Here is an 11,211-nt window from a genome sequence, read left to right on the forward strand (position 1 = left end):
GGCCATACCTACTAATACTGTCATGGGCCAAGCAAATTCAAACTACCACAGTGGCTCAACAGCTACTTGAGAGAACTAAAATATGGGGTGAGGGCTTCTTGTCATTATTTTTGATCCTGTTTGTGGAGGAAGGTGAGGAGAAAGGAAGAACAGTTTTAATACTATCTTTGGGATGATTTTAAGTTACCCAAATGAAAGCAGTACAGGGAATACTCAGTTTATAGGTGGGGTTCTATGTAGTTTGAAGAACATTGTTCCTACGATAGTGACTGATAATCGAGGGTATAAGCAACTTCAAAGTTGCCTGATAACATTTATTTTGTAGACTAAATTAAAACATGTTTCTCAATATAATTTCATACTATACTAGTGCAGCCTTGAAATAGGGTATAATGGCTAATTTTTCTTCAGTGTCTGGAAGGACACCCATGAGCCAGTGAGCAGATAGACTGGATTCCTGCCCTCAAGGTGGTTTCAGACTTGTCAAGAAATACATAAGGAGCTGTAGTATGGCTCAGGGATAGAGCACTTGCCCAGCATGTTTACTCTCTAAATCTTAAAACAAGTGTGGATGCAATCGGGGATTTAGCTCAGTGGTAGAGCGCTTACCTAGGAAGCGCAAGGCCCTGGGTTCGGACCCCAGCTCCGAAAAAAAGAACCAAAAAAAAAAAAAAAAGGGCTGGAGAGATGGCTCAGCGGTTAAGAGCACCCGACTACTCTTCCAGAGGTCCTGAGTTCAATTCCCAGCAACCACATGGTGGCTCACAACCATCTGTAAAGAGACCCGATGCCCTCTTCTGGTGTGTCTGAAGTCAGCTACAGTGTACTTATATATAATAAATGAATAAAATCTTAAAAAAAAAAAAACAAGTGTGAAGAGTTAGATAAATGAAGTCTAGTAAATCAAAAACCAAAGGAACAGAAGGATATTCAAGTGGGGACGGTGCTGAGGGACTACTATCCAAAGTAGAGGTATCATTGGAACGGAGTCGTTAAAGGACCAGGCACTTACCTGGAAGGCAATTTGAAGGCGTGGGGCTTCTGAGTTCAGAGGCAGATGGGCCCATGCTGGGACATGCTGTCAGATCTTACAGACAATGCAAGCTTACCAAACAATCCTGGCTGATAACCAGCCTTGGATTTAAGGACAACCACTTTCATACTACATTCGTGAAATGATTTTTGAATGGAAGATCAGCAATTTGTATTCTGCTACATGATCATAATAACCTTTCTAACACACACACACACACACACACACACACACACACACACACACTTACACACTTTTTCTTTTCTTTTTTTTGAGACAAAATCTCACCATGTAGTCCAGGGTGGCCTGAAATTCTTCATCTACCGCCTCAATCTTCCAAGTATTTGTGGTACAGACATGGGCATTTGCCTCCATATGTGACTTTTTCACTAGAGAAATGAGGTCTAAGAAGCCTTCCTTTAAACCTACTGAGACTTGCCTGGTGAGGTGAGGCACACCTTTCAGCCCGGCACTTAGAGGAGAGAGAGGCAAGTGGATCTCTGAGTTCAAGGCCAGCCTTGTCTACAGAGTTAGTTTCAGGCCAGCCATGGCTACACGATACCCTAGTTTGCAAAAATAAAATAGTGAGTTTTTTTTTTTTTTTTTTTTTTTTTGGTTCTTTTTTTCGGAGCTGGGGACCGAACCCAGGGCCTTGCGCTTCCTAGGCAAGCGCTCTACCACTGAGCTAAATCCCCAACCCTGAGATTTTTTTTTTTTTATGACTGTTTCCACTAATGTGAAAATGAGACCCTACAATGGGGGGGGGGGCAGATTTCAACTGGCAATTGTCACATTGCTGTTTCCTCTGACTTGAACCACTCCCTCTTGGAGGGTCATTCAAACCAAGGAAGGACATGGAACTGATGAGGTTTAGAAGTCTGAGGAAACTCCTGAAACTTTTTTATTTATTTATTTATTTTTTATTTATTTTTTATTTATTTTTTATTTATTTTTTATTTATTTATTTATTTATTTATTTATTTTGTGGTTCTTTTTTTCGGAGCTGGGGACCGAACCCAGGGCCTTGCGCTTCCTAGGTAAGCGCTCTACCACTGAGCTAAATCCCCAGCCCCCTGAAACTTTTTTAAACCCTTTCCCAAGGTTATGTAGGTGGTAGCAGGTACTGGAAAAAGGACTGTCCCACTGCCTGCAAGTTGTGCTCCACCAGGCACACCAATGTTTGTTTTCTTCTTCCTTGACAGTTTCATGTATGTAACAAATTGTAGTCTCTCTCACCTGCCATTACTCACCCAGACCCACACTGATACCTTTTCCGACTTTCATGTCCTCTGTGTGCCTGCCCCACTAAGTTTAATTAGGGTTGCTTGTATGCCCATGCCTGGGAGACTGTTTACCTCCAGAGGCACATGGGTAACTTACCAATGGCTAAACCATGGAAGAAAGTGACACCCCTTCCCCCAGCCATTAACTGCCAGTAGACCCTCAGGGGCGGGGCTTGTGAGCCTCTCCCTTTGTCATGATGAAGTGCTGATAGGTCTCCTCACTGTTGTCTGGTGTAGGTAACCAGTGCTGCATGAGTTCATTGGTGCCTCAGCAATGTCACGTCAGGAAAGGCATCATTTGTAATGCACCTTCCCCCAACCTCTGACTCTTTATTCTTCCGTCTCCTCTCTCCTGCAATTCGATGTTGCTTGACCCTAGAACGGGGTGATGTAGATGACCCATTTTGGACTGAGCAGTCCATACGATTATTTCAGAACTTTGACCAGTTGGGAATCTCTACATAACTGCTGCTATTGCAATAGCTTTTTTTTTTTTTTTTTTTTTTTTTTTTTTTTTTTTATGAAGACCTAGAGCAGTACTAAATCTCTGTAAACATTTAGTATTTAGAAAGCAATTTGACCATGTCCCACTTAGCCAAATGAAAGCAGTGGGTTCCTCTTTAGGTACTATGATCTCCCTGCCACCAGCTCCTGATCAAGTGCACAATACCAGGAATATGTCCCAGCCTCTCGAGTAGGCCTTGACTGCGATTAGAAAATGGTTACCCCCAAAGCATTCATGTCATTACCGCAGCAGTGGACAAATCCTTCCAGGGCAGTTGTTAATGTAAGTTAGTATTCACAGCTAGGTGAGAGTGGTGACAGCTTTCTTCCCCCTCAAGTTTGCAATAGAACCTTCTAGCCAGCAGGAAGGAAGCAGCCAGTGATTCCAGCCTGATTTCTCTAAGTCCTGTGACCAAAACATGGAGTCTCTTCAGCAACAGGTCTTACCATCACATTCTGCTGTAAGCCAAGAGCAATGGCGGTAGCATGCATTATTTTGGGGCTTCTATAACCAACCCATCATGGGCGAGTATCCCATACCTGGCACTGGGATCTTTGTTAAAGAATAAGGCTTTTGGGAGGAACACTAGGGGATGTAAGCTTCAGTCACTTTCCATACTAGGGTAGGCATTTTGGTGAGACATCCACCTTTGAGTCATCTACATTCCTGTAAGATCCCTCACCTGCATTCCTAAATACTCACTGGTTCTTCAATATGTTGTAGATACCTTAGACATAGGTGTCTCCCCATGAAAAATCACACATCAACTTGGCAGAATCTAGATCCACCTAGGAGATAAAGGTTAACTGAGGTGGGAAGACTCACCCTAAATGTGGGCAGTGTCATTCCAAAGGGCGAGCTAAGCATCAGCATTCATGTTTCCCAACTGTAGGTGCAATGTGACCAGGTGCCTCGCATGCTTGCAGCCAAGTCCCCTTAGATTGTGAACCAAGATAGACCCTTCCATTCATACATCCCTTTTGTTTGGTATTTGTCCACAGGGCACTACAGTGGCTTTACAGGCTGGGCCACATAGGGGATGCAGCTGCCCCAAGGGAAGAAGCATAGATGGTTTCTTCTATTGTGAGCATGTTATGGTCATGAATAGGTTGAAATGATTTATTCTTGGTCTCGAGCTCATGATCCTTAGTCTCCCAAGTGCACGGGTGGTAGGTGTGTACTGTTACACCCAGCTGGAGTAAGCTTGAACTGAATTAATAATTGGTCAGCTTGGACACTGTTTTCAAGGTTTCAGAGTTATGTAAGAGGTGCAAGGATAGTGCAGAGTTCTCATCCAAATCCTTATGTAGTTGAAGCTTATGTCACTATGGCACTTGGTCAAAGCTGATCACTGTGTACTATTTATTCCTAATGATAGGCCTAATTTTATCTTAGTAATTTTCCCACTAATGGCCTTTTAGTGTTAAGATCCAGTCTAGGACAGCACAGCTAGTTGCCCAATGTCATCTAATCTGTTGTTTCAGTTGTTCCTTGGCCTTTCATTGTTTAGCAGTTTGGGTCTCATGTGTCTTGGGGAGTAACGCCACAGAGATGTGCTGCTTCTATCAATCAACATAAAGTCACGTATGTGGTATGGTTTGAGTGGGTTCCCCTGCTATATGTTGAAATCCTCTTCTCCAATGTGACAGTCTTAAGAAGTGGGAGCCTCTTCTGAAGTGACTGTGTCTAGTACCCCTATAAAACAAGTTGCCAGTAACCTACCAGCTAGAGAGCACCATTTGATCTCCTTGGATTTTGATTTGGCAGCTTCTAGAACCATGAACAGTAGATTTCAGGCTCACCTCTTTACTAGCTCCTGCCCAGTGAGTTCTGGTTATTTTTACTTCAGAAAGCAGCATTGAGATTGCTACAATTGTAGTGCAGCTTCTAAGTCTTCTACAGAGTGTTAAGGAGGAAATATTTCCTATGTATACACTGGCATGTTATTTTGTCTCACAAATGCTAGAGGTGGCCCTGCTGTTAAGTTTTGATTCAAATATATTAAAAACTCATGAACACCAAGAACCAAAGATTTGGATCTAGTACAAGGGCAAATAATATTAAACTTTCCCCTCCCTTTATGACAAGTGGATCAGAGATGCAGTCCATAGTGTCTCTAGCTTTTGGCAAGGTATCCCAATCCACTCTGGTAATCTCTCCTCCCCATTGCCAAGGAAATCCTGGATAAACTCTGCCTTCTGCTTAGTTCCCTGCTGCCCAAGCAAAGGCAGCCACCCTCCTGGGTTTTCTCTTCCCAAGAAATCTCTTGTGTGAGGCTTGTTGTGCAGTGTGATTTTGGTATTCATTGGCTCCCTATGCCAGGATACCTCCTATCCGAGCTGTGACACTTTTGCTTGCTTGGGAACCCTCCCTCTGCTGGAGAGAGCTGTAATGCTTCTGTGGGGAAGCCTTTCACTCCAGAGCTGCAACACCTAGTCACTGTATCTTTTTCTTTTTTTTTTTTAAAAGATTTATTTATTTTATGTATATGAGTACACTGTCGCTGTCTTCAGACACACCAGAAGAGGACATCAGATCCCATTACAGATGATTGTGAGCCACCATGTGGTTGCTGGGAATTGAACTCAGGACCTCTGGAAAAGCAGTCAGTGCTCTTTCCCGCTGAGACATCTCTCCAGCCCCCCTTTTTTTTCTTTTTTCTATTTTTTGGAGCTGGGGACCGAACCCAGGGCCTTGCGCTTACTAGCCAAGCGCTCTACCACTGAGCCAAATCCCCAACCCCTAGTCACTGTACCTTAATACTGCAGTGAAAAGTTCAATGTTCAGTTTGCCCTCTAAAGACTCCCTTCATCTAGGTGACTGTACCTCTACAGAGATTTTTGGTTATACTGATAGGGTATAGATAGATCCTTCTATTATACTCAAATTTGACTGCTTATCTCTTGTAACTCAGGTTTGCCTTGAATGCCATATAATTGAGGATGTCCTTGAATTTCTGCTCCTTCTGTGCCTACTCTCTTAAGTGCTGGGAATACAGGTGTGAGCCACCACTCCCAGTTTGTGTGGTAGGGATCTAACCCAGGGCCACATTCGTGCTTAGCAGGCACCCTACAGAGGTTTGTCTCCACTCCATCATCTATCACTTTTCAAGAAAGAGATGTGCAGGTAGTCTACTACAGAGCTGTGAGCCCAGGGCTCCTGCAGTCACCTCTGCAAGAACTAAGTTAGTGACAACAGGATGCTAAACACAAGTCCTGTGAGAATGCAGCTTGCACAGCCAGGGGGGGCCAGTATTCAGAGGTAATCTCCTGCCTCCATGCCTAGATTAAGAGACAACTGTTATTGGAAAGGAATTAGAACTATGCCTTCAGCACTGTACCACCCGACAGACCTTCCTGACATGTTCATATCCGTGATGCTCGGTTTGGTAGCCATCGTGCATAGGTGGACACTGACCCCTGAGAAGTGGCTAGTGTGACCACAAAGAGGGCATTTTAAATGCTGACCATTTACAAATGGTCACAGACAGCTAGTGCCTACCCAACTGGACCTGGCAACTCGAGAAAGTAGTGCAAAATTAATAGACACAATTTACACTACCTGTAGAAAACAAAGCATGCTAGATAGGTAGGGAAAAAAATGGCAACAGTTGTGTTGTAAAGATTTCCTTTGTGAGGTCACTAGCTTTTTGAGGGTCTAAGAGTCACTTAGTAGCAGCTGTTGACCTCTGAAAACCTTTACATTACTATTAATAGCAGAAGCAAAATTAGTTATGAAGTATCAACAAAAAGAATTTTATGGTTGGGGTCACCACAACATGAGGAACTGTATTAAAGAGCCACAGCGTTAGAAATTGAGAACCATTGCTCTAAACCAAAGCCCAGGAAAGTTCTTGCCTAGAATGCAGAACACCAAGAGAAATAATAAAAGTCCAAGTTCTCCTGAGTAGCCTAAGGAAAACCAAATTGCTTCAAGCCTGTTATGTGAGGGCTCACAGTACAGAAGGCCACCAGCACTGCCTCCACCGATGTAAAGGGAGGACTTGCAAATTAGGACAATAATCCTTTGTGCAAAATATCTGCATCTGACAACCTGTACCGACTCTGTCACCAGCAGAAAATCTAATGTGTGACTTCAGATGGCTAACTTTAAGGGTTGTTTCTCTGTGAGAATCTCTTACCTCAATAGGTTTGTCTGTAATCCAAGTCTAAAACAGGCAGCTGCCAGACCAGGGCACCAGTACTGTGTTCATTTCTGTCTAAACCACAAAAGGGAGCTGGGAGGCACAGCTGGGTATTGTGAACACAATTGAAGAATTAATGTCAAAACCTCTGGAAAAGAAATGCTGCAGTTCACTCCTTTCTTCAAACAGTATCTTTGCAAAAGACTACGTACAAGATATGGTACTGATCAATCATTACAAATTTGTATGTAATTGCTTCCAAGTAACAAATTATGGGATTAAACAAGTATGTCAGATATAGCTAAAATACTGTGATTAGAGCGAGGAATTAGATTTTAAATGTATACAAAGTTTCCTTTTCAGTGTTGCTATGACAGAAACTGGACTAAGGAGGCGTGCAGTTGATAAAGTACTTGCTGAGCACAGACTGATGTAAAGAATCCCAGCACTGGAGAGGCAGAGACAAGAGGATCCCTGTAGTAAAACTAGTGAGCTCCAGTTTAAGGCTACCTTAAAAAACACACGATCGAGCAAAACAGCAGACACTCACCAAATCTGCCCCTCCCAGTCACGACATATACCTCATGTGCATGTGAATGCATGCCTGTGCCATGTACATACAAGCAACCATCAGTGTTTACTGTATTTCTTTGATACTGGCTAACTTTACAAAGTCTGAAGGGTTATTTAAGAATTAAGTAGTAGCAGGGTAGCAATAAGCAGTGCTTGGGGGACTCAAGCTATTTTACAAACCCCTGAGAAAGCAAAGCCGAGTGAAGCTTATGAAGGTCAATGTTGTGTCCATCCACCTGAAGTCCCAAGGGAGATGCGAGTAAGTGTTTGAGACCGGGTGAAGTTAAATAATGCCAACTGCCTAGAAGACTGAAAATTACCACTCAGGATCCATCTAAGGAATAAAACTCTCAGGACTACACCAAAAGTTTCCAGGCAAGGATTAACAAAATTGATGTATCAAGTTCAGTTAACAGGCAAATACTTGTCACATGAAAAGCACCACACTATTAGCACTTTTTGTTTTTGTTGTTTTTTTGAGACAGGGTCTCACTATAGCTCCACTCCCCTGTATTCTCTTGTACACAAGGTGGGCTTTGAGCTGAGACCAACCTGCCTCTGGAGTGCTGAAGGAGAGTTGCACACAAGCCGTGTCAGAGTGGAGGTAGACAAAGTTCTCTCCATTTTACAGTGGAGATCAAACTCAGGATGCCAGATGTGTATCCTCGCGCTTCAAGCTCCTTTACCCACTGAGACATCTTGCCATCCCCGCCCTAAACAATTGTTATCTGTGGTTTGTCTTTTTAAATCTTATTAGATATGTGCACAAGCATGTATGTATTGAGGTTGGAGAACCTTTGGGAATTGGCTCTCTTCCCACCGAGGGTTCCCGGAATCAAAGGCCATCAGGCTCAGATGGTGAATCCTCTCATCTCCTGGGCCATCCTATTGGCTGAGCCATCTTATTTTTTTCCATTAATTCCTTGAAGTACAGCAATCTGAAACTGAGTTTTGTGCTAGAAACCAGAGAACTGGTCAAGGTGAACACCTATAATTTAAATTCTTATTGTCAACAGAATGAAATCTATGCTCTGTTGGCAGATTCTTTACATTTATGACAAACATTCTCCCCACATGGGTTAATGTGCCAGGGCATCTGATGGCTTGAATGTTTCTAAGTGCAAGTGTAATGGTTCACTTGTGTATTTGTACTTTACTTTTAAAGTAGGCCATTGTTGCTTTGTGTGTGGTAAGCAGGTCAAGGACAGGTTTTTGGACTCAGCTCTCATGGGCCCTGGAGACTGAACTCAGGTCTACCAGGCTGTATAGCAGGTCCTTTATGACCCAAGCCATCTCTTGGGCCTCTTAACGACACCCCCCCCCCTTTTTTTGAGACAGTGTCTCACTATGTAGCCTTCCTGAACTATGTAGACCAGGCTGTCCTCAAACTCCTCCTTCTGCTTCCTGAGTGCTGGGATTCAAGGCACGGCCACCATGTGTAGCTGTATTTTTTTTTTTTAAATGACCAATAACATTAAAAACGGACTCTTCGTGTATGGTTCCAGAGCACTCACTGATGTCCAATAAATCTCAACTAATCCATCAGCCAACCTCTCCCTGAATCACGGTGCTGAGGCAGTGTTAGGGCTCTGCTGGGTACTTACAGCACTTGACAGTTTTTCTGAAGGACTCCACCAGTTTCTTCAGAGCCCTCTGCTCCATCACAGCCACTTCAGCTCGTGGGTTTCAACAGTCCACCTACAAGCTTGAGTCCCAAGTTGGTACTAACTCTACAACTCCAAAACAGAATGTGGCCATGGCAACTTCCCAGCAACCAGACAGAACGTTCTCAAGCAGGTTGAAGATGAACGGATGGACCCTGCTACTCAGTACACGTGCAGCAAACTTATCTCCGAGGCTAAGCCTCATGTAAAATGGTATTTCATACTATTTCAGTGCAAGTTAAAACTTTTCTTCCTACTTGAACATATAATCACAAAACCTTTCTTTAGATGGCCATAATTTCCCAAGCTGTCAATAGCTCCTCTGAAGGCTGCCACCTAATGTCACCAAGCACCTTCTCACGAGAGCCACACAACCTCATACACAGTTTTTCGAACATAAAACCCACTTAATTGCTTCCGATTTGGACCTAACAGTAGGAAAACATGGTCTGATTGCTACGCTGGCTAAAATGTCCACTGTCCCATTTTATCTTTGTTGGGAGACCTTGGAAGATCAGCTAAGCTTCTAGGCTGTGTCGGCCTTCACAGAGATGAGGCAACACTAAAACTATGGTTACAATTTAGGACATAATATTCTTTTCTGAGTGTGGTAGTTCTGCCCTACCAGCCTTATGATCTACTCCTGAGGTACAGGTACACATATCCCCAGTCCCTCTAAGTTTTCAATAAAATAGAAAACAACTTCTATGACAAAGCAAGAGGAGATCTCAAAATCCTCCTTATAAATATACCTGAAATCTAAATACCAATGGCTTGAAATAGAAATATGGCAAATTTCTTATGTGAGGCTACCAGCTAAGTCTGCAGACAGCAATTCACATTGACTGTCCCTGAGGCTATACCACTGCTTACATGAAAGGAAAGAAGAGCAGGGGTTAGCACAGCTTGACTGAAGGCACAAACCTGTATTTTGGATAAAATAAAGTTTGGATACTCTTAGGGTACTAAAACAGCTATGAGCAAACAAAGGAATCCAAGTGACCAAAAAGGCTAGCACTGGTGTCGAGCCAACACTTCTACAGATTTCCATTACTTTCCAACAGTTATCACAGTGCCACCTTTAAGAGGCGTGTCAGGTTTGTAAAATCCGTATAAAAATCATCCAAAAAAGGAAAGGGGCAGGTGTGGTGGAGGAGAGAAGGTATGTTATTAACTTATGTATCATCATAACCATGGAATTAACATAGGGGCAACACCCCACAAATATCCCCTTTATGTCTATCAGGAGACTGCTAGGGTCACCAAACACCAACCATGAAAGGTGTGTTTCAATCAGCAGACTCTGAAAAAGACACAACCTCCCATCAAATCACCCATTTTCCATCTGTTCTAACAAACAGCTGCTTCCTACAGGCTGTGGCTGTCACACTCTAGAAAAGCCCATAACCTGCCCTTATACATTCAGGAAAGGTGACAATCAAATGACCCAACAAGCTTTTTAAGCATTTGCATAAGCATCAATTTTGAAAAAAAAAATTGGGGGGAGGGGTGATATAATATATCCCTCAAACCTTTTATATCTTATATTATCTTTAAGCAGGAGAATGTAAGGGACCTCCTAAGAAACATGCTGTTTTTATCACTAAAAGCCTGAGGGTAGCTGGGCAGTGGTGGCGCATGCATTTAGTGCCAGCACTAAAGAGGCAGATGCGGCAGGCAGACCTCTGAGTTCAAGGCTAGCCTGGTCTATAGAGCAAGTTCCAGGACAGCCTGGGCTAAACAGAGAAAGCCTGTTTAAAAAAAAAAAAAACAGAAACAAAACAAAAGGGTGCAGTTACTTTTGTAACTACCTGTAACCCAAAGGGAGGTAAGAGCACAGCTACTCTAAGTGAAAGAGCTGTTTACTCTGCCTCTTCTCCTGCCAAAATGTTCTGTGCATCCCCCACTTTAATCAGCACAGCCTCTGGGACTGGCACAACTGTGCACTGTTCTATTTCACAACCTGATTGTATAAGTGTACAATGAAAGTGACTTATCAAGTCCTTTTA

The 11,211-nt window shown here is 43.1% G+C and overlaps 1 protein-coding gene across 2 annotated transcripts in view; it reads right to left on the minus strand.

Annotated features, from left to right (window-relative positions):
* 1700109H08Rikl (RIKEN cDNA 1700109H08 gene like) overlaps positions 1–11,196 on the minus strand; it is a 20,531-nt gene extending 9,335 nt beyond the window's left edge. For both annotated transcript variants that reach the window (XM_039108582.2, XM_006236077.5), the window contains exon 1: positions 9,143–11,196. In XM_039108582.2, the coding sequence (XP_038964510.1) occupies positions 9,143–9,200 (58 nt within the window). In that variant the 5' untranslated portion in view covers positions 9,201–11,196. The remainder of the gene's footprint in view (positions 1–9,142) is intronic.
* Between the last annotated feature and the right edge of the window lie 15 nt (positions 11,197–11,211).

The sequence above is a fragment of the Rattus norvegicus genome, chromosome 4 (genome assembly GCF_036323735.1).
Source record: "Rattus norvegicus strain BN/NHsdMcwi chromosome 4, GRCr8, whole genome shotgun sequence".
Lineage (NCBI taxonomy): Eukaryota > Metazoa > Chordata > Mammalia > Rodentia > Muridae > Rattus > Rattus norvegicus.